General features: G+C 42.5%; 1 protein-coding gene across 7 annotated transcripts in view; it reads right to left on the bottom strand.

Moving 5' to 3' along the window:
- The window catches only part of ZDHHC8 (zDHHC palmitoyltransferase 8), a 236,483-nt gene that overhangs the window by 66,512 nt on the left and 145,372 nt on the right, over positions 1 to 24,599 (bottom strand). For all 7 annotated transcript variants that reach the window (XR_012642039.1, XR_012642038.1, XR_012642040.1 and 4 more), the window contains exons 4-10: positions 21,534 to 21,706; positions 19,150 to 19,252; positions 14,448 to 14,539; positions 12,355 to 12,487; positions 11,217 to 11,334; positions 10,221 to 10,330; positions 6,265 to 7,298 (exon numbers count right to left, since the gene is read on the bottom strand). Coding sequence is in view for 4 of the 7 variants with exons in the window: in XM_074973322.1 (XP_074829423.1) it covers positions 6,265 to 7,298; positions 10,221 to 10,330; positions 11,217 to 11,334; positions 12,355 to 12,487; positions 14,448 to 14,539; positions 19,150 to 19,252; positions 21,534 to 21,706 (1,763 nt within the window). In the remaining 3 variants the exon portion in view is untranslated. The remainder of the gene's footprint in view (positions 1 to 6,264; positions 7,299 to 10,220; positions 10,331 to 11,216; positions 11,335 to 12,354; positions 12,488 to 14,447; positions 14,540 to 19,149; positions 19,253 to 21,533; positions 21,707 to 24,599) is intronic.

The raw sequence follows: 24,599 nt of genomic DNA, 5'->3' as shown, positions 1-24,599 counted from the left end.
TTCTAGTGAAAGAACAGAATGCTGTTACTAATCACTAAATGTCACAATAAAAGTAAAGCATAAGCCTCTAGGGCCAGATCCTCAACTACAGAGGAAACACAGAGTGCAAGTCAGGAAAGGTAGCTTAAAGCTCACGTTTCTATTCTCCTAATCCTGGTGCCATGTTAGACAATGCTCGCATTTGCATTTCCTGGACTCCATCTATCATGTTAGAGCAGCCTAAGGAATGCTCTAATTTATGATGGTCTGTAAAGGCCTCAAGGGAGCTGAAACACAACCAAGGATAACCATAGCTCAGGGTGCATGAGTCAGGCCCCTTTTTTCCTGCTATGCCAGCAGCGGTACAAGAGTTCCTATGTCACTCGACAACAGAAAATCACCCTTCCATCGGACCCCTCCTGCAATGGGTAAGATGGCTTTAAGGCTGCACTGTAGAATCTGGCCCCTACAGAGCAATTATGACAGATGTGATTAAAGATCTTTATGAAAGAAATGACCATATTGAAAAGGTTAACATATGTCAAAGTAGGGTGTAAATCCTTTGTCCATCACAATCCAGTAGCCCTCAGGTAAGGCATAAATGGAGCATGAATGGAATCTGCTGAAACAAACAAGGTTAGTTTGTGCTCTAGGGCAGATTCTCTTACTTGGCTGCTCCTAATGTCAGTCCCATCAATCTATCAATTTCTCAACACTACCTTTCAGGGATAAGGAAGCAGATGAGACTGCTTTATAGGCAAGGACATGGCTTACTCTTGTACAGGGCCAGATTGTGTCATTGAATTTTAAAGAGAACGCCCAGCTAATTTCAATGACACTGAACATGCTTACAAAGTATTTTTTCCCATCCCTGTCTAATGGCTAGTCTATGTAGAGGATAACAGCCAATTAGCAGCTCACTGAGTTACTACTTTAACTCAAGTGGGAGAGATATCTGTACCTGGTGTTGAAGGTCCCAGGTTCAAACTCTGCTGATGACCTGTGGCTAAGGTTGTCTCAAGAACATTTTTTAAAAGGAATGCGCTGTCCGCACTGGGGGACAATCTGCAAGCCAAGACCATTTTAATTGGTTTAGAACATGGCCCACTCTGCATGGGAGCAAAGCATTTAGAGGCAGCACAAGGTAGGATTTATTGCATCCAACTGATGAGCCTTTACGTCACACTGCCACCATACACTCCCAAAATAATATGTCTCTCTCTACTGGCCCAAAGTTTCCCACGATGTAAAGATGTAAAGACAGGGATTCATCTGGCACCTGGTATGAATGTTCTGCCCTGGAGCTAAGGAAGCAGCTCCAGTATCTCATGCCAACCAAAGTTCTGCTACACACTTAGGCTGTGCCTGCACTAGAGAACCAAACTATAGGTAACTGAACTGGCAAGACATCACAAGTGTAAGTACCAGCATGTCCATGCGGGTTTGACTGAAGTTCTGCCCTGCATCCACATTAGTGTTGCCATGGTCCACTGCAGTCTCATTTCCCTCCAGGTACCTATCCCACAGTTCCCAGAACAGCTCCCTGAAGCACTGGCTCCTCACAGATTTTAAAAGGCTTCTGGGAGCCTAGGAAATTGTGGAAGATTTCCTATAAGTCCTTGGGTACCAAAGCTATTTCTTGTTACTTTTTTTAAAATGGAAGCCAGGTTGAACATTTGCTCCTGATTCTTTCTTGTCAAAAAGCTTATCAGAAGCTCCTGCAGAAACACAGATGTGAGAGAGCTGCAGCAAGAGTGTTGTCTGTTCTGCTATGGCCTAGACCACTACAGTATTGGAGTGCCGGTATCTTTGGGGAGAGTTAGAGACCTAAGAGTTGGAGTTTTTGTTGCAATGGTCATGCACACTTCCACCCCTGGAGCAGTCAGACCAGTGTAGTACTTGAGGATGAAGTTCAGTGGGTGAAGCGCTGCTTTTGGAGCAGGGCCAGGAGCATAAGTGTAGTTTCTATATTTCTATATTTGCGGGAATGGGGCAGCTCCAGTCAGGCCAATGGGACCACGCATAGAAGAACAAATTCTGTGCCTGCTTGAGGCTGGTCATTGCAGGGGAGGGGCACTGCCCTCCGAAAACTACACCCAGGGCCAGGAATGCAAACTGGTAGGACAGAGTTTGTTGGAGAAATAGAATGAGCAGCCAAATTTCTCCAGTGTAGACAAGATCTATGTGTAGATGTTGATCCTGGATTTTCTGTAAACAAAACTATAGTTGAGACAGCTAAGGCAAGGGATATTAGTGACTGAAGCCAGACTTTAGCCTATAATTCTTTATAGCATGTCACTTGGGATTTGTTTGTCTTAATCAAGAAAACTAGCTCTAGAAACCAGTTTTTGAGTGGTGATTTAATGGCCAATGTCCCTGATCTTCTGTAAAAAGTAAACACAAAAGTCTTCACCTGCTCAGTAGAGCTCAGCAATGGAGCACAGCCCCTTATGACGCAATTAATGCCCAATGGTGGCTCTAAAATGGACTAGCTTGTATTGATCCTTTGCGGGCCATTTCACTGGCAGAGAATAGCAGGAGTGCAGTGCATTCCAGACATGTTCCTTATGTTGTCTGAACAGTGCCTATCACAATGGGGCCCCTGGGCCTCTAAGAGCTACTGCAATAATAAAAATGGAGGAGGGGACCAGCACAGAACTGTTACTCCAGCCCTATACTGGCCAGAGAACCGCCTCCCAATATGTGGGTTCTCTGTGGCACATAAAGCAGCTGCTTCCTAAGGGAAAATCAGGGATGTTCCCAGCATGTATTTTCCTTAAAGGTGCTTGTCAGCATCTGAATCTCTTGCTCCCCAAAATCTGTATTCCCAACTTTAGTGCAAACTACTTAAAAACCAAATTCTGCACTGATTTATACCATGCTCAATCTTACTGAAATGCAAGGGATTACACAGGGCCTAAATCAGCACTGAATTTGGTCTCAATAGTCCAGTTTCTTCTTATCACGTAGCATAAGAGGTCTGAGGATCTCCTCCATGAAACATGAGAGACAGGAGTTAGGAGAAAGTGGAGGAGGGGCATTAGCATCTGCAGTGCTGCTGTCATGGGAGGTAGAGCACGAGATGTATGCAGAGTTACCAGCACAGAACTCCTGCTGCAGGTTAACTCTTGTAGGCTAAAAGTTTCAAATGTATTGATTTTTATGCTTGACTTTGGGCACCATCTAGGCATGTAAATGGAAATGACTCATGTTCAGATGTGCTGAGTGTAACTCCCTTTAACCTCAAATGGAAGTTATGGGTGCTCAGCCTATTTGGAAAAATAAATTAGTCAGGCCACTTGTACTGCACTTAGCATTTCTGAAAACTCCAGAGATCTGACCTGGAGTGAATTTACAGACACTATGCCACTCGCCCATAAGGTGACAGCTGTATGATCAACAAGAGACAGAGACCAATGTGATGCAAACAGCTGTTGTATTAGCATCCTCCCTCCCCGCTCCTTATACTAATTACCATAGCAGCAACTGGCATCTTTGGGGCTCAAACTCAGGGCAGACTTGGAAGGGAAAACAGACAGTTCTTAGTAAAATAAACTCATTAGTTTAATATATATGAAAAGGAGAGAAAAGGACAGAAGTGTCTTCTTGCTGAATGTTCACTATTCTTCCACTGAGAAAATCATTTTAACAACTACAATTCACTAAGAGGCTTTGGAGCAACTTTCTAATACTGGATTTTAGGGCAAGGGCAGAGGGCATGACAGAGTGCACAAAGCATCAGGTGTGGAAAAAAGCTGGACTTCCCTGATGCACAGAATTAGATCCTTCCATCATGCACTCAGCTGAAGTAATTACAGCATGGGCTGTGTATTGTGAGGTCTTTTCAGACCTTCAAACTCAAGGTGCATATTTTCCCCAAGGAAGAGAGAGAACCACATGTGACCGATGCTAGCATTTCAGGAAACTGCTCAGATACCAGTTATCCATGTTCTTATTCATATCAAGCTGCAAACTGAAACCCTCCATTCTTCCGTAGAACCATCATAGCATGGGAAGTGGTGGTACAAGCTTCCCAGATGCTGCCTGCCAGCTAGCCTCAATTCTGTTTTACAGGGACCACCTCCATGATTAAATTAACTCAGGCTACAGGGCTGTTCAGTTCTTGGTCTTTCTGCTGAAACTCATCATGAGGTGACAGCTGTGATGGGCAAAAAAGAGGGGATTTATTTATTTATTAAAACAGCATTTACTTGGTATTTTTAAAGAAACTCACTCTTTGCCATGCTCCCTGCCTCTTATTCTTTCCTTTTGGGGAGCATTTGTACAATAGATTTATTGGCAAGGATGTTTGCAGAAAGCAGATTTCAAAGTGGTAACTGCAAGTATTCAAGGAAGCTAAATTATAAATTCTCACATGCAAGTGCTCCCATACTCAACCAATCAGGAAACAGAAACAATAGTATCTGAGTTATCTGACTAATCACAACAATAAAAAGAGGTTATCAAACACTCAGCTGTTTACAGTCAAGCCATATTTTTAAAAGTCTTCTCCAAAAAGCTCAAATATATTCAAATAAATACATGTGAGGAAATTCAATCAATAATCTATTCAGTGATATGAACACTTAATCTAAATTAGAACACTTAATCTAATTTAGAACAATCTAAATTAATTTATTCCGTGATTTGTTAAATCATCTCTACTAAGAAAGTGAAGGAAGGCCAGTTTCACCTAGTCCGTTTTCCAATGAAAACATACTTTTACATAGAAACAGACCAGTATCTCCACTTTAGTTTAGAAGAGTAACAAGAGCAACATCTGTAACCAATATTTCATACAAGCAACATAAAACAATCTGATTTTAAATTGCTACACATTCAAACCAGATTTTACAAAACAGTTTGGGCAAATTATCTGACTTGAATGAAGAGTCACACTGATATAGGAGTTTAATATCACTGCTTGGACCTCACTGGCCCAATTAATCACTGCACCCACCTTCATGAATAAGGCTACGATTTAGTCACGGGTATTTTTAATAAAAGTCATGTACAGGTTAGTAAACAAAAATTCACAGGCCAGTAACCTGTCCATGATTTGTCCTATATACCCCTGACTAAATCTTGGGTGCTCTGGGACGGGGGCAGCTGGGGGCTCGGGAGGGAAGCGGCGGCGCGCAGCCTGGGACATCCACTGCTGCTGAGGGGGGCAGGAGGACACAGTGGCCCGAGACCCCTGCTGCTGTTGGGGAGGGGAGGCACCATGGCCCAAGACTGCCCCAGCAGCAGCTGGTGTGACTGGCCCCCGTGCCAGATGCACCAGACGCTGCAGAAGTCACGGAGGTCCCAGAAAGTCACAGAATACGTGACTTCCATGACCTCTGTGACAGACTCGCAGCCTTAATCATGAACAATCCAATTATGGGCAAGAGGAATGAACTGAGAATTAACAGGTCAGTAAACCAAGAGGAAAATATTTTTTGAATTAAAAGTGGAATGGCTTTGGGGAGGAAACACTTTCTCTATTTATGGACAATCCAAATAATTTATGGAATATAGCTAAAAGTATAATCATAACATAAATAAATAATAAAATAAATAAGTTTTCACACAGAATTTTTCCTTCCTTATGCCAGGAAGAATACAGCAAGGTGTAGGTAGATTCTAATTGACCAGTGCTCTTTAATCACCAATTCTGCATTACTGGGCACCCAGAATAATCATTAAGAACCAGATTTTACAATCCTTACTCACAACAAGTAACATTTTTTGCTGCCAGCAGTTCTAAAGTAGAAGGCAATACTCAGCGTGGGTACGAGTGGCAGAATCAAGCCCATAACTTTAAAATAATTATCTAATTTATTCAATTAATTACCTAATTTATTCAATTAAACACTTGTTTATTCCTAACTTTGTAAAAACTTTACAACTTCATTTAATCATCAAAACATTTCACATTATAAAATTTAAACTCTTCTTTCACCAAAAGGCGTTATACAAGCTCAATGATTTGTATAAAATGTTAGCGTCAATACTCCACCATTACTGGAACATGTTATCAAGAAAAAGAGGAAGTCCTTTAACGAAGCACTTCAGCCTACTGAAACTCCTTATTACAACCTACAGCCTGAGTAACAAGAAATGAACAAATGTTCAGTGATAAGGTTGTTACGAGACCCAGAACTAAAGAGCTACCCACGCACATCACAATGCCTGCTATTCTTTACGCAAACAAGTAAGCTGGGTCCCGACAATTAATAACTGCTATTGTACTCGCCTGCAAGGACGACCTTGTTACTTACAAGCTATTTAAGCAATCCATACCTTTGTGCTCCCACAGATTGCACCTCCGTTATTTCCACAGTGTTAACAAATGAGACAGCCTTCGGACCGTAAGAGGGTGACCTAGGCATCCCTGTAGGGGACGATGGGACCTGATGGCCTGGTGACTTGTAGGAGCCATTGCTCACCCTGCCCTGTAGTGCCTGATGGGACTGGACATTGTTATTGGCTAAATCGGCTTGAAGGGAAGTTGTGGAAGTCCTTGGTGCCCTGGCCATTGCACTTGAGAGGGAAGACACCGAGGACTGGAGTATAGGGTTCCTTGTGCTAAAACTGGTCGCAGTCATCAAATTGTCTCTGGAGCCATATCTCATCACCATGCTGCGAGGGTCTTCAGACAGCGCGCTGACTTGCTGAAGGCTGTAAGAGCTAGGGGTGTCATACACACCCGAGTCTGCCAACACTGAATCCGGGTGTGAGAGGAGGAGCTTCTCCCTTTCTTCCATTTCTTTCCTCTCCTGGATGGATGCCATGATGGTTTTCGAAAGGTTGTCGTAACGGACGGGAGAGGGGTCCCGTTGGTGTGGCGCTGGGCCCCCCAGCACTGGGCTGAAACTCTGTGGAGCCTGGCGTTGCAGCTCGCTCCCCCGGAGGTGACACATTTTGGCTGACAAATATGGCGAATGGTACCCGACGGAGCCAACAGCAGAATGGGCTATGCATTTCCTCCCGGAGGGGGACATGGAGTTGAGCAAACTGTCATAAGACAGACTTCCATTTCTGTTTGACAGGGAGTTGGGGGAAAAGATGCTTTTGTAGGGGGTGGAAGCAGCCCCTTCTGATCTTATTGGATGAAGCGGTACTTTGTCTGTCCCTCTCCTGCTGGCGGACTTCAAGCTCAGGGATCGCGAATTGACGGCGAAGGAGTCTGTCTGGAGTGGGGAGGACTGATAAGTCTTGTGAAGCGAGCTCTTCCTGTAGTTCGGGATGTCCAGGTTGGGCTCCGATTGATAATCAAGGCTCTGGTTGTTCTCTTCGATCAGAACTCCTTGCTTGTGTCCCTCCTGCATGGTGATCTAAAACAGAGATGAGTATGAGAAAGGGAAAGCACAGGACACAGCACACCGCACTGATTTGCTTCTCCTGGTGAGTGAGAAGTGCATAGTGAGAACAGAGCTGGGAATCAGGTTGTCTCAAATCCTAAGCCCAGATTTGACACAGATTCATTCTATGGGTTTGGAAGTGTCACTTAACCTCTGTGCCTCAGATTCCTCAGCTGCGACACAGTGATAATAATTTACCTCAGAGGTGAGAAGGGTTAATTCATATTTGTTACATGGTAAGTATTACTGATTGTAATAAACATGCTGAGGAGTGAGCACTGACAGTTGCAACAAAGCCCTTTGCAAACAGAGGTGACCAACCCTTTCAGGCTGAACCCCTGTCAAAGTTGGTCAGATTTTGACTGGACAACATTGACCTTGGAAAACGTTGTCCTTACAGATTAGAAATAAAAATTTCCAAGAGTAGCTTCCAGTTTCTGGAACCTTCATTTCGGAGAGCCCAGCTACCCACAATTTGGGCTTTTTAATGGTGCTGAGCACCCCCAGATTCCTATTGACGTTGAATGGTGTGACAAATGCTCAGTGGTTTTGAAATATAGGCCAAAGCTCTTCGAAGTTGAGAGGCCACAAACTGAGCCACCGTCGGTCAAAGGCCACTTTCGAAAGTTGTGGCTTTGATGCTGAAGTGAAGGAGTTTTTCCCATTGCATGTGCTGTGTGGGAGAGAGTGCTACACCAGACAAGGAAACGTAAACCCCATGTTTTATTTATATACATTGAAAGCATGAAGAAAACCCCTCTGTTGTAAGCATCCACTTTATAGTATATGTAAGATTGCCTATAATTTTGTTCAAACTTAAAGGCCATTCTCTGCTAAGCAACTTATTTTGGCTGGTCCCTTATGACAGGTTTCACCATAACTGACAATGAATTGGTTACTGGAACTTTGCAAAAAAAAAAAAAAAAAAAGAATGATTAGTGAATGCCTACTTAATCAGAAAGGCAATCAATACAGCTCGTATTGTCTCCTTTCAGTTTTTTTTTTAAAGGAAAAGGAAAAAATACAAAAAAGCATAACTGACAGAAGGGTGCTTTTATACTCATTTTTACTTCAAGGTTGTGTCTTTGAGTGGGAAGATAGAGAAATGTGCACAATAGTTCACTACCTTCCTCCACCATGGAGATAGATTGGAATCTTCTCTGGAAAAGGGATGATGGACTCTGCTTAATGGGGAAGAAATGATGCAAGTGGTTGGCCTATTTCCTCCCACTGGGTGTTCCGCTCTCCCTCCCACAATTTGTTTTTATTGCTCATGAATGGTGCTAGACTGACAGGCTGAAGACCCGGTACAACTCAGGAGTAGCAGCACAATCTTCTTCACACCAGCCCGCCACTGTACTTCAAGCCTGAAGCGAGAGGACAGTTACGCCCAACCCCCTCAATGTGGTTTGGTCACCATATCTATTCAGTCCTCTAAAATTGCCAGCAAGGTTGCCGGTTGGCACCAGTTTCTGTGATGTGGCCACTTGTCTACTACAAAGACCACTAAATTCATTTGACACACGTCAGTCAGCCTAAGGTGACTCTGTCATCTTAGGCTAGATTTGAACCAGAAACCTAGCAGTTAAAGACGCTATACCCAATTACCAGAACCCACCACTCCCCTCGTCTGATTGGAATCTGTATTGCAGAACATCCCAAATGGAGAAAAAGATTAATACATGGAGGTTATGTCAGGCACTGCATCTGGACCTGGAATACTGTCGGTACTGCACTACCCTGCTTGCACGCATCAACATTTCAGCTTAAGCGCTAGCTGATGCCTGTAAATACATTTGGAACTCGCTGGCAAGCCATTTGTCGAGTAATAAAGTGAAGATGAGATACAGATTTTGATTTTGATACAGCCAGCTTGGCGCAGTACTCACGTTCTGAAATGCTCCCTTTCACAAGGCAATGTCTGCCTCATTCTGGGGACAGATCTGGAAAGCATGATTTATAAGTAGATCATGCAGTAAGACTAAAACCTCATGTTTTTAAAGCTGATGAAGAATCAGTGACATCTAGAACGAGCAGGCACGGCCTTCATTTTCAAAGTTAAAAGGACATTGCCAAAGCCCCCCTTTACCCCTACCCCCATCACTGCCGTTTAGAACAACCCCTTGGAAGCTTGAATCTGACTTCTATTTCATACCTCTACTACATTCATTCCCTTGATTGCAGGTATACCCTGGTTGTTACTGTAGGGCGGAAGATGGAATTGCTGCTGAAATTAATTTTAAGAAAATAGCATTGGGCTGTTTGTTTAAGGGGAAATATCCATCCATATATAAACATTTGCATGGATTTTGGCAACATACATGATAGAACAAACCAGTAACTTCTGAGCCTATTTTCCAGGACAGAGTGTGTCCCTTTAACTGTTATGACTTTAATTTCTTTTCTGTTAACAGATAATATAAAGGGTCATTTAAAAAAAACCTGTAACTCAAGCATTAAAAGTGTGTTAAGGCAGTTCAAATGCACATAATCTTATATTCATTTTAACAACAATATATACCCACAAGGAATTCTTTTAAAGCTCTTTTTGTGAGCTTACATGCTCAGGCATCTCCGAAGCATGTCATCTGTTGGCCTAAAGGGCCCGATCCTGAGAAGTATTAAGCAGACACAAACTACTATTGACGTGAATGGGAACTGGCTTTCATGTCAGTTGAAGCTGATAGGAGTTGAGAGTTCTCAGGATCAGGTCCAAAATTTGGTAAAGCAACTGGGCACATTTTTCAGGAGGGCATCATGACAATTACAATAGTACTGAAAAAAAAAAAAGATGATTTCACACAGAAAGTACTGTACATTCAGTGTGTACATCAGGTTGAAGTAGCCTACTACTCATTTGGAACAGGTTCTTCTAGACCATTGTGGCATGCTCACCTGCTCAGCCGCAGCATGGTAGTGGACTTTGGGATTGTTGCTGAAAGCTGGTCGATACTTATACATGGCAGGAGTGGGGGGACTGATCAATTTAGGTGAAAGACCACTCTCTGGAAAAATAAATGTCAACAGACCGTGTCCATTAACAGTATGTCTAAAATGGCACATTAATAAATAAGATTACAGAATTGTATATAAACCCAATAAATACACATGGCAATTTACAAATTGAGCTCCAGTCCTGCAAAGGGTTAAAACTCTGTGTGTACGTACTCATGCACAGAGTCCCACTGAAGTCAATGGGACGCCACATGGAAGTAGCTACACGCATGGCTGTAACTCTTTGCAGGATTGGACACGTATACGTGTCACATCCTGTGGCCCATAGAGCTTACAATCTAAATAAAACAAGAAAAACATACAACATAATAGGTTCTTGGTAGCTAAAGCCAGAGTTGCCAACTTACCTCTTCCCCCACCTGCAAAATACAGCTGGGTCCAAACTAAATACCCCCACATTCAGGAGTGTTTGGATCTAGAAAGTTAGGACTTCTCAGCTGTCTCCTTTGGCCTAACCACAGACATGGACTAGAACACTTTGGGTTCTGGGAGAGTTCAGATCCAGATCCAAGTTCTGAGTCTAGGGGTTTCTCTCTACTGTAAACCCAAACAACCCTCTTTCTGAAATTCCAAATGACCTCTGCCAGGTCCTTTGCTGGATCTCATCCCAGCTGAAATGCAAACACACATACTTGCCTACCCAGTATCAAAGTGATATATTCTGAAGTAAGTGCAGTGTTTTCCTCTTACAGTATGCAGTGAATTCTATACTTATATCAAATCCTCTATCAAATTAAGAATTAAGAGAATTAAGAGCTTCCCCAAAAGCACAAAAATATCCGTATTCCATGAAGGTTCTAGAAGAACAATGAAAGCCCATTGACACCAAAATATTTCCATAGCATCAAAAATAAAGTATTGATCAGGCTACTATACCTTCACTGGTTCCCAGCTGCCCCTTTAGTTCAGAGTACTTGCTTGGATCTCCTTTGGGAGGCAGAGGTGGCTGGATGTCCATGGTTTTATCCTCCAGACCTTCCAGGCTAACTTTAGACTGAAAATAAGCATGGAATCAATCATTTTCCTCAAGTGGTTTAGACAACAACATGTGCTAAAGTATTATAGATTCTAAAGACTTGTCTACACTGGGATATGCCATAGCGGTATACTGTGTGTTAACGAACACGGGGATAAACACAATCTAGCACTCTACGTACATAGGCCTGTTATGTCTAAAACCCAGTTTAACCACACTCAACTGACCTGATTTTAAACCAAACAGTCCTTATCTACACAGAGTGACAGATCATGTTTAACCTCATGTACGTTAACACACAGCATACCATTGTCGGCTTTCCCCGTGCAGAGAAACCCTCAGCAACTAGTGTTCCTTTATTACCAAGGAGGCCATTCCAGGAGTTCACTACACAAAGCTTGAGAGATGATTTCTAATGTCTATAACACTTAGCACCATAAATCTTGCAGCACTTTACTAAGGTAAAAGCATCATTATTCCCATTATATACAAACAAACAGAGAGTGAGACACCAAGATGTAGAATGATCTGCAAAGGTCACACTGCCAGAGCTAGGAATAGAATCCAGTTCTCCTGGGTACCAGTCCTATGTCCTATGCACTGGATCACAGTGCTTGCTGGAGTTTGAGGCTCGTTGCTTGCCTCAGGTAAGCCAGGTCACCTGATGGTGCCAGGACTCCTGCCATCAGCACAATGTAGTGGATTCATTAAAAAAAAGAAAAGAAAAAAAAAACAGAACAAGGGCCAGGAAGTGAAAAGACCTTTGCCAACTGTTAACTAACTGTCAAAAAGAACCAACGCTCACCCTTCTCTTGCTCTCCCATTGGAGTACTATAGGAGGACCTTCAAAGAGTCAATAGCTCTTGGCACTATTATTCCTAATTTACTTTCAGAATGCAGGGAAGAGGACTTGACTTCCGTCATGTTCCTCCAGAGGTGTATTATCTCTAAGAGCCTCCCAATAACAAAAGTTATTTTCATCCTAGTACTGGTTTTCAAGTCGTACTTGTAGACAGAGGGTATTGAAGGCGGCTTTACCTTGCTTCGGTGAAGATTGGCTTGGATCCCATTGTCACTTATCTTCACTGTGATCTGTCGCTCGGAAAGATCTGGTCTGAAGAAAGGAGGCTTCACACTTGCAGCCTGCTTTTTCTTTGGCTCAACAATGTACCTGATTGATTATTCAACAGTAATGGTTAAAAAACCCTCGGCATGCAGACAAGAAAACCCCCATATTTGCAGTGTATGATTGAAGAGATCTGGCAAAATCTACACGAGCGAAGGACATTTATTTCAGTGCATGCTTGTCCAGGAGGTACAAAGATTAAAGTGAATCAGGAGCTGAACAGGAGATGCCACCAATAAAAACCCCCCTGCAGTTTTGATACACTGGTCTCCAATGCAGTTCAGGTGAGGAGGGGCAAGAAGGTAGCACACAGCCACACAACCAAGTAAAAGCATTTCCCTAGGACTTTGACAGCTCTATAGGAGATGTGAGTAGTAATGTGCCATGCCAATTGTGTTTTGGGAGAGGACTTGGTTTACCAGCACCTAGAAGAGTTTAGTTATATCAGGAGACGTGGGAAAGGTAGACCCTTTCTAGGGATGATAAAATTGGAACACAGGAATGATTTTGAGCTGGTGGATCTCTCCACATCACTCTTCTCCCCAAAACCCCCCAATTTTATGGCGAAAGGAGCATTCCTGGGAGCTGGTTGAAAAGTGATAGAATTTTTCACTGCTTGGGGACCAATAAATGGAGGTAAAACAATCTGATAAACTTAAAGGAGACAGCACCACCATTTGATACCCAGTGACATGAGATCAAAATATCTGCACTAGCGTCTTCTAATTTGGACAGTGGACAGGACACCTCAGCAATGATGGTTTGCTTGGTGATTCCCACAAATTCATGAGGGAGAAGATATGTGACAGTTTGAATGGGCCTTGATAAAACACTAGGACAATATTTCCTAAAATTCTGAGTACAGCAATGGCATTTTAAAAGTGAAGATACTACTCAATACTCTATCCTACCAAAGAGACTACAAAGGAAAAATGACTGTCCAGTTTAGGTGCATATAGGTTTTAACCTCCTGCTCTCCTAAAGTCGCTGGGCCTAATTCAGGGGCTCATGATTTTGGTCAGTTCAGAAAATTTAGATTCCAGCACTACCACTTTAACACTAGGAACAACCTGCTAAGCTTTGCTTGCTGTCTAATCAAGAAAAACCTCATACTAGAGATAATAGTGCGTATGGGTTGGGACAGCCCAGCACCTTGAAAAGTATATTCAGCCCACTCCCACTACAATTAAAATATGTCTGTGTGTGTGTGTGTGTGCTGGACAGCTCAGCACCTTGGACATCTATGTTCAATCTTTTCTGTTCTATAGCAACATTAAAGTTCGCGACCATTGTTTCAAAGGGCACAGGCACAAATAAATCTACTGAAAAGTAGGGAACCATAAATAAAATCCAAAATCGCAAACCGTAGCACCAGGTGGGAAATCATCTCTGTTTTATGATGATGAAAGGTGTCTGTGAGATTGAAAGCAACAGCTGCCTTGAATTAATTATAAAGCTAAGGGGCAAAAGGCTGGTTTTAGATACTTCATTTCTTTCCAGCAGTGACTAGAATCTTTAATGTGTACTTTGGAGGGCAGTGTACCATGCAGAAAATATGTTGCGTTAGGAAGATTACAGCTGACATGGATCCTTCCAGTTATTGAATTTCACTGGATAAACAACTTAATGAAGCCATGTTCGAGAAAAGCAGGGAGCGGGAACAGGCTATCAACCCCAATTATTAGTTTTTTGAAAAAAAAACTAGTCTTATTATAAAATGGCTCAGTAAATAGAAAAAGCTGTCGATATGACATGGCCTGCTAGCCATAATACTTGGTTTGGGAGTGAAGACTGAATTACATTAAATGAGAATGGCAAGACTAAGAGCTGTGCAAAGTGCAGGCACTGTACAAGCTTCCCCTCAGCTCTGCCAATTTCTTGCCATACCGTACCTCTCCTCAGCAGATACTACTACCGGGGATGAACGGGGCCAGACTCTGGGGTGGCTCAGGACGTTGTTTTGTTTACCTTGTGACCCAAGTTTAAGAATAACATTCTTCCTTACCTGGGAGCCAGAGGGCTGCAGAGCACATGTTCCACGTTACCACAGCATCCTCGAGTGAAAGGATTCACCCCCCCACGGAACTTACCCGTCACCTGGAAAAATATTCAGTGCTCAATGCTCTAAATGTGGAAGAGGCACCCGTTAACACTTAGAACCCCAAGAATGAGTATTCCAGCCCTCGCTGTTCTGCATATCTACCACGCTTCACTTTCCCCAACTGGTTATTCTTTCTTGTAAATGCTGCTCCCTCGCTCTGTCAGCCCCAACAACACAAGAAACCTTAACGCAACTTCCTAAGCTCTCACCTCCCCATTATGCTACCATCTGCATGTAGGCTAAAGGCCCCTGCCCAAAAGTCCAGAGAACTCGAGGCTCCCTCTCTGCAATCCACAGGCACCAGCTCCATCTCCCCGTATCCTTCATGTTCCAGAGTCCTGTCTGCCCTCAGCCTGGCTGCCTGATCTGTCCTGCTTCCCTTTCCTCTGCCCTGGCAAGACATACTCTAGTAGCTCCTAAATCCCAGACATGTCCCTTCCTACGTTCCTAATATTAGATGAGACCAAATGGTTCATATAGATCAGCATTCCATTTCCAGCAGTGGCCAATCCTAATGCTTATCTGGAAGGTGCCAGGAAGCCCATAATGGGCAGTTATGGAATGATAACATCTGCCTGGGAATTAGCTATTTTCCTAATTGTTAAACCCCTCTAGACTGGTGGGATTCACTTAAAACTTCATGTGCCTGGGACAGAGTTTCATGATAAGGGTCATTCTAGCCATATAGATAAGAGCCCTGAGCAGATACAAAATTGACATCCGCATCCAATCCGCAATCCGCAAAAATGGTCTGTGGATATCTGCGTATTTGCAGGGCTCTGCTTCTAGAGGGTATGGAATCATACCATCGTTGCACAGCGTGGGAAGCCAAAAAGGTAAAAATGGTCATATTTGGGTAAATCTCAGTAAAGCCAGATCCTTCATTACAGGGGTTGCCATTAAAATAATTAGAGTTGCCATTTGCAAGTAACACTTCTTCGTCATGGGATAGTCCTTACTTAGTGCTAAGTACAGGGAGCACCATATAACTGCTGTAAATGTAATGACTTGCACCACACCGAGTATAAAGATTAAATGGCAATCACTGTCTTGATGTTCCTATTTTGTTGCTGGCCTTTTTAATGCAACAGGAACCTATTTACAAGGCCAATATAGGAGATCTTTTCTTCTGGAGATTGGAAGAATGGCTTGATGGCTAAAGCACAGTGCTGGGAGTCAGCAGCTCTGGCCTGTATTCCTGGCTCAGTCATTGACCTAATGCCTGACCTTGAGAAAGGCACCCCATGTATCTGTGCCCATTTTTTCATTTATAATACAAGGATAATAGTTCCTTAGCTCACAGACTACACTGTCAATTACATGAATTATGTATAAAGCACTTTGAGATCCTCAGGTAGAAGGTGCTGTGGAACTGAAGGGTATTGTTGATTCTATTCTGGAACTAAAAATACAGTGATAAGATGACATCTTGTGTTATTTTGATCCCATAAATGAGTTCCTGAGTCATTCCAAAAGCTCATGAAAAATGTAAACTCAACTGTTATACACCCCGAAATCATACCCTCTTTAATAAGAATAATCAGAGATAGTGACACCTGGCATGGACACACTAACCAAGAATTTCTAGCAAAACACCAGAAATCTGCACTATCTGGCTATTAAATAAACAGGAGAAAAGGGGGATAAATGCAGCTGAGCAAATTTTTGCTTGTTCATTATTTCAGATAGAGAGGAAAGCGATTCAATACTGAGGCTGCCGGAGAAAAGTGAATGCTTTAATACAGTGAGTCAGTGCCAAAGCTAGGAACAGAATCCACATTGCCTCACTCCCGGGCCTGTGCTTTAATTACTAGAATGAGCTTCCTCTGGAAAAGACCAGAAGGATCATGGAGCCCATCCTCCAATCAGGGCTGCATAGTCCACATGATAGAGAAGATGAGATATTCAATGAAAGGTACATTTAGTCTTGGGCAAATAGCACAGAGAGATAGGAACGCCATTACAGATAGGTGAACCTCAAGAGATTTGGCAGCTCAGGTAAGCAGATCAAGTTTGGATGCGTTATCCAAAGCTTATTTGAACATCATTTTTCCTGGAACTGCTGTGAGTCTTAACTACAACAATTTCTGACACTTTTCAGTTTCAGACTAGTTGGAAATACAAGGAGACTAGAGTTTTCTAGTATTTCTTCTTTCTAGCCCGGATGAAATCCAGAAGGACTATTTCACCTGGATGCAGAGGGCTAGCATGAGGCCTATGCACAGTGCCACCAAGTCTTGTAACATGATTTGAGCCCCTGATGCAGACAGGCTTGCCGTGAGGCACAAAGCTCTGGGCCTCATGCAATTTTCAGGCTGCCATGGAGAAAGCCCCCTCTGAGTGGCTGCCATTTCCCAGCCCCCTGGGGAAGGACAGCCAATCCCAACAGGCATTAAGCAAAGCATTTCGCCCTCCCCTCAGAAGTAATATGAGTTTTCAGGTAAGGGGTGTGAGGGTGTGTGAAAAAAACAGCCATACCGTTTTCACAAGAAGGGAGGAGGAAGCAGAAAAAGCCAAGCAGTGTCACCCAGAAGAGTGGTGATGGGTTATTGCACCTCAGCCACTAGACCTGTCAGATGTGGAGTCTCATAAGGATCAAGTCTCTCTTTAGTCCTATTCAACCTCTACATGAAGCTACTGGGTGAGTTGGTCTGACAACATGGATTCAATTCCCAGCAGCATGAAGCTGACACACAGCTCTACCTATTCTTCACCACAGGTGACCATACCACTACCACTAAGAGGGCCCAGAGCTTGGACAAAATCAGCTCATGGATGAAGAACAGCTGGTTGGAGCTTAACCCCAACAAGGCAGAGGTGATGCTGGTGGGCAAAGGAAAGCATTTTTAAGAGTTTACTGACACTATGAAGTCTCCTTCGGTTGAAAGAAAACACCCACAACTGGTTTAGATTCCTTGCTGATGCTAAGCTCTCATATAGCAGCTTTGCAAGTAATGCTTCCTAACATGCCTAACTGCCCACAGGATGTGATGGAGTCTCTTAGCCAGTGACTTGGTCTCAGTTATTTATACCTTTGTCAATTCAGCATTTTGTCTGGACAACAGCCATGCAATGTACCTGGACATTAAGCCATCAGCCCTTAGGAAACTCCAACTAGTACAGAATGGTGCAGCACATCTTCTCAGTAACACAGGCTGCAGCAAGCACATCAAACCTGTCCTCTGCTCTCTGCATTGGCTTACCATAGAATAGGATCAAGTTCAAGATCTTGGTCCTTATCTTGCAGGTGCTCAATGGCCAGGGCCCAGGATATCTAAAACAATTGTCTAAAGTTCTGGGATGAGAATTGTGGTCAACCACTCCGCTCCTCAGGCGCAATGGCACTTTCTACCACATAGGTAAGCCTCATCTGTGCAGGAGACAAAGCTTTCTCCAGGGCTGATCTGAGACTGTGGCACAAATTTGCCCAGGAGCTAAGGACCATTACAAACCTTCTGCTCCAAGTGAAAGGTGCACTCTATCGATCTGCCTTCTCTGATGCACACAGAGCAGTACGTATGTGTAAAGAGAATCCCCCCCCCGAAACAAAATCCTACCAAAACAAAACACTCCACTGCACATGCAATTCTCCATGTGGGAAGAGGATGAGAGAGAGGATGAACCACATGTGACTGACGTTAGTCACATCACTTAATACATTCTTTGAAGATAGTAAGACACTACAGTGAGGAGGGCAGTATTAGCATCTATTTAAAATAGAGGACCCTACTGGAGCTGCCCCCTTGTCTCCACCCTGAAAGGGTGTGAGTGAAGAATCTCCATAGCTGCAGGAGGAGAAGAGATGTGTTGGGGGACAAAGGGCAGGTGTGGAGGCACATAAACGATGTGGCCCAGAGGATTGGAGCAAATGTTAGTGGGGCCAAAAGCTAACGGTTAGGGGTGCCAATGTGTGGCTGGGGAGACACCATATTAATTAATTGGCATTTTGGGAAGATGCTGATAGATTCCCTGCATCATCAGGCAGCACATTCTACACATTTGAATAATTTTGTGGAAATTCAAGTTCCACTGGGTATTTTGTCACAAGATGTTGGCCAGCACAGGTTTTGGAGCAGCAGAATGAGCTCAGATCAGTGTGTATGTGGCAATGAGCTAGCTCAAAGCTGCTCATTGTTACACACATTGTGGGCAGGCAGAGGCAGCTGACAGAATCAACAAAATCAGAAGACAGAACAAAGCATGATTTAATCTTTTTTTTTTTAAAAATGTGATGATTCTTTTGAGTCTAACTCATGAGTTCGGAACTTTTGAGGTTGGCAAGACTCCATGTACCACTTAAACCCTGTTTTGAGGACTTACGTAGGACTTAAGTGGTACATAGGCCTGTGCTGTTCCACTGTGCCTGGGAGCTTGCCCAAAATTTAGTCAAACAGAAATTTGAGAATAAAAGTTACCCAACCTTTTTAGACCCTAGGTAAAGCATCAGTTTGAGTGTTAGTGTTAAGGTTTGGTCAGCTGCTGCTTTGCCCAACCTGATTTGCCCATCTGTAAATACTGTATCTTCTCTTTATCCTCCCCTAAGAAAGGGATCCTTCTCAACTCCCACAACTCTAACAGGAACATGGAGGTAGAATTGTTTTCTTACCTGCTCATTGGTTGTACGCCCTCGTGCCACCAGAACAATATGGAAACCTGTGAGACCAATGACTGGGATAAAGAACAATCCAGCCACACACATGACAGCCATGCTACATCCCAGAGTTAAGGAAACTGTGTCCAATGACAGGGAAAAGGGAGATGGGGGGGAGGGGAGAATGGAAGGGGAGAGAGAATTCCCTGAACTAGAAATCTAGTAAGTAATCCCCATCTTTCTTTAGGGTTTTTTAAAATTACACATTGAAGTATGTCTTGGAATTAAGCACTAGAAATTACTTCAGTCTACCAGTGCTGTTAGTTTCTTGTTTAACATGAGTCCTAAAGTTATCGACTCCTCAGTGTCCAACACAATATTGAGTATTTGGAAGCCATACGGTCCCCATGCCTCCCTTCCTACTTTACTTTACTTCATTCTTTCTACAGTCTCTAGTAGCTTCAAGGAGCTAGTCAGCTGGTCCATTCCTTTGCAAGCCAGAGGAATACAATCATCTGGGACTGACCATGTCCCAGAATGTCAAGGTAGCAGAGTAGTGATCTCTCTCCTGCATCTCTCCAAGCTGTCCTCTCATTTTAAAATGCACACTGGAATTTATAGCACATATAGCACTGTGAAAACCCATGATCTATGAAGATGCAGGATCCTCAACAAAAATGTGCATGGAGACCAGCAATGATTATCACTGCCAGTGGCTTAGGCCAAATTTATATGTGGTGTAAGATGGTGTAACTACAAGCATTTCAATGGAGTTACCTGTGTTTACGATAGGTACTAATCTGGCCCATGTGATGTAGATTCAGGTAAATGCAGATGTTCAGCTTCCTCTTCATTGAAAAAGCAGTCCCTTCACCAAGCATTTTGAGAGACAGAAGCTAAACAATAATTTAATGAAAAAAGAAAAGGAGTACTTGTGGCACCTTAGAGACTAACAAATTTATATGAGCATAAGCTTTCGTGAGCTACAGCTCACTTCATCTTATGCTCAAATAAATTGGTTAGTCTCTAAGGTGCCACAAGTACTCCTTTTCTTTTTTGCAAAAACAGACTAACATGGCTGCTACTCTGAAACCAATAATTTAATGGTCTCTTTTTTTTTTTTGGCAATGCTAAATTTTACATCCCAGCCTCCTAGTATGTTGAGAAGCTATTGGTTGGCATTTTTAGTATCATAAAACTATTTTCTAGCATGAGACTAAAACTCTCTATATTGCACAGGATGCTGTGAACTGACTCAAACACTACAGTATATTCTTCTGGGAACCTTGGTACAATGTGTAGTGCAAGCTGCTGAGTCAAGAGGTGTAAATAGTCATTTGACAAGAATGTCTGGATCCCTGCAGAGCTAGAATGCCAGGCTGCAGCATGTCATGCATATCTTCCACAGCAGCCAGGTCAATCAGCCCCCCTTGAAGCGACCATGGCAGAAGATCCACCAAATGCTGTAGAAAAACCACCTCTGGAGTATCAGCAAGGAGCCCTGGATCTTGAGTGGTTCTGAAGATCTGTAGCTCCCACTGACTAAATGCAGTGGGAAGACCAGATTTGATTATTTCACCCCCTTAAATGGGTCCTTGAAGCATTAAAAGAAGCTGAAAAACAAACAGAATGTTGATTCACTGATTTTAGTTGTAACTATTCTGTAAAGGCTCTTATACACTTTGAGTCAATGAGAGTTACTGGGGATCAGCACTTCTGAGGATCAGACTCCAGCTATGGTCCCCAGTTCATATAGAATTGTGAAGATTCCTTTTGTTCTTCTTCAATCCCCTTAATTAATGATAATGTTATAACTGATATAGTGCTTTATGGTAAATCCTCACCACACAGGCTAGTAGATCCTTACCTGGTATCCCCTCTCCTTCTAACTCTGCTTCTTCCATCTCTTTATCTCATTCAGATATATAAAAAAAGAGGAAATGTTTTTCTATAAGCCAAGACAACCATATAGAAATCTTTAATCCTGAAGGATCCCAAAGCACTTTACAAAACATGTAGAGGGATATACAGCTACCACTCAAATGCAACAACCTCTGGGGCAAAGCAATTGTTTTAAACACAGTAATATTACCCAACAGTCTTGGACAAGACAAGTAGGAGAACCATATCCAACTGAAATTAAAGGGAGGATTTTAATGAAGCAGGATGTTGCTTTCTGTTATGGCAGCTGGATGACAGATATACACAGAAGCTAAGCAGCAACTTCTGAGGCAATCAAGGCTTCCGTAGGTCAGGCAAATGTTGGGGAGAAATTGGGTTGGGTTTTACAATAAAAGAACATGGGTATCAGAGAATCCCATCATTTCCTGAAAGGCAAATCTTATACAAACAGTTTCCTTATGGCACCTCGACTTCTTAAAGATTAAAAGGAAGGATACGTAATGGTGGTATGAGCTGCCCCCAGCTTTTCCATATGGTTTAAAATATAGATCAGCCCAAAGCTGAACACTCCAACCATGTGTGTGCTTAAGGACAGCAAGAAGAGGAAAAAATATCGGTAGTTCCTCCGTCCTATGCAATTGTTGACCCATGGGCAGTGATGGTCAAAGTCCTTGTAAAGAGATGGAGAGACACGGAATAATATCCAAGCAGTGAAAGAAAAACATTGCCTTAGAAATAAATGTGAACCATTGTGCTACATCCATCCAAAAAAACCCCGAACTTCAGGTAAAATCAGATTAGGTTTGGAGCTTTGCAGATTGGCTGCATCCTGACATTGCCTGGCTGCCCAGGTAACAAAACAACATGCTACACCCTCTTTATAAGATTCTCCTGGGACTGAGGGACGCTTATGACTGTGGATGAAGACACACCAATAGGTTTAAAAATGAAACAGAGGTATACACCACATTGTGGGGCGAAGACAGTTTCTCTTCTTCTCTGGCTCCTGTAGCATTGTATAGTTATCAGAGTAAGATTATCATAAATCGTAGTGTCTTGAACCTGTAACATCCCTGCCAACTGTAGATTTCCACCCCCCTCCCTCCCCCACATTTTATATATGTAAAGGTTCAATAAGGATCCAGAAGTTTTTTATTTTGAGGTTTTGGCCTCTTGAAAAAGTATTTTTTTGGCAAAGCTCAGGCAGGAAGCAATATCTGGCTAATAAGTGGGAGGAAATTCTGGATGAAGTTAAAAAAATAAGCACTTGAAACACCCAGTTTTTCCTGATCAAGAGTTCCCATGTGCCCAGAAGGCTGGATTAAGGAGATACTTATAATGAGGTCATAGATCCTTTAAAGCTTCTTTAACATCAGTTTTATATGGCTGTAACTCTGCTGACTTCACTGGGGTTATTCCTGGTGTACACCAGCGTAAATCTGAGCATACTCAAGCCTGGAGTGAGCAAATTTATTCTATTCTGTTCTCTTCACACCCAGTACAGTACATCCTTTATTCTTGTCAATAGTGACTTATCCTTTTCTTTGTAACAATGTTATATTTAGATAGATACCTCCCACTAATGGCAAAGTGGTTTTTTAAAAAAGTAACTTGTAAATTAGCTATAAATATGTTGTGCGAGAGACATGTGCAGCTCAAAATATTTGGAAATAAAGCTATATTGAAACCTCAGCTTTGGGCACTTCCATGAAAATTTGTCCTAAAATTTTATTCTACCACAAATTCGTTTTCAGGTCCAATTGGTCACACCAAGTGTTATATTTCACTTGGTTTTGTTTTTTAAGGGATGTGATAGAAAAGAGCACCTGTCTCTGAAAGCTTGGAAGCTGTACATCGCTTTGCACATCTCCGAATCAGAATCAGTCTGATTGTTTGAAATCAGATGTGCTCAAAAAATCTGTCTCTAGGCTAAGAGCTTTTATCATGAGTTGCAGCCCAAAGGTGAAATAAAAGATACAAAGTACAACCTCTTCCTAAAAGAGTATCCTAACAGAAATGCCAATAGACTTTTTCACTATAACTGTGTCCAGGCACTACTAGAATGTACAGGTATACTAGGGAATAAGCGTCACAAGAATCAATAAGCAACTTAGCCTGAGACTGAAATTTATTGATTAATGAATTAATGCCCTTGCTTGTATCCCTCAGTAAGCAATCACATTTTAATTATGCAGCAAGAGATTCCCTGTTAGCCAATCAGAACAGCAAGTAATGCTCAGCTGATCTAGGCATAAGTAACACTCCTCAGAACTGGAACTCACTGCACTGGAGTCTTGCATTCTGACTTGCTCTGAGGTCCAAGCCATTTTATTTTTAACGAGAAGTTACTCCGGGATTCCCTCCCACTTTCCTCTCTGACTTCCCTGGAATATTGTGCCTCGATGCCACTGGTGACATTAGGGGTGCATGGAATTGTCAGCGTTTACGCCAGCTAGTTTCAGGAAATCTTGTGCTGGCAACACTTCCTTTATTGAAAATGGGGTTTTCACACAGACACTGAGGGGTAGGGGGGAAGGATTTCAAATTTCAATTCAAAATTTAGCTTCACCTAAACAATATTTTGACGTTAGAATTAGTGACAATGTTGATGTTTTAACCCAAAACTCTGAATATATGGTCTAGTTTTCTAGTGAAAAAGCCAGCTCCATCCAACAGCCTACATCAGCCCAACAAAATGGCTGTCATGGCTGCCCCGTCCTTTCTCGGAGCCCTGCTTCTCCCAGCAATGTATTTCTCCCCATATCCCCTCAGCTCTCACACCTTGCTGACTCTCCCCATGACAGGGAACTGGAATGTTGTCCTATCTATTAATGGGTATTAGGCAGAGCATAGCTTCCAGCTGGCTATAATTTAGGAATCTGCTCTTAGGGATAAAGCAAATGACATAAACTAACCGCAGATTGCCTCTGTCACATGACTAGCTCCACTGTGACTATTCATATGATTAAGGCAAAGAGGCTTTGGCCCAATATGGTATACATTATATTCTGGCTGACTTTGAAATTCACTTGGTGAGTTTTAGCCTATTGCCAATTAGGGATTCCCATTATTTTAATCATACAATTGAATACATTTTAAAATGTATTAAAGATTTAAATCAGTCTAATGAAAAAATACACCTTACAGTAGAAATGACCATTAAGAAGTGGAATTTGTAGCTCAGCAATAAAAATTTCCCGTGGCGATAAAACACCATGGTTACAGTCCACTGTATTTATGAGTTTGGGAGATGTTTATGGCCCAATAACATACTCCATTACTTTGGGGTTATTGTTTAAATATACTATGTGCTTCACTATGACCTCAAATTTATCAATGTGTGTCCAAGCCGCATAATGTAGAGGAATTAGAAGCATACATGAGGTCATGGCCATAGGACTAACTGCAGTTTATAAATGCGTATGTAGTATTTTAATTTTAGACTTAGGAATTCTTATTCTATTCTTCCTAAAATTCACATGCCACTGAGTGTTATGATTTACAATTCAAAAAATCATACTCCTACTGCTATTCATATTTACATATTTAATAGGGGACAAAGC

The sequence above is a fragment of the Natator depressus genome, chromosome 15 (genome assembly GCF_965152275.1).
Source record: "Natator depressus isolate rNatDep1 chromosome 15, rNatDep2.hap1, whole genome shotgun sequence".
NCBI classification, from domain to species: Eukaryota; Metazoa; Chordata; order Testudines; family Cheloniidae; genus Natator; species Natator depressus.
Note: the sequence above shows the minus strand (reverse complement) of the source record. Positions and strands in the feature narration are given on the sequence as shown.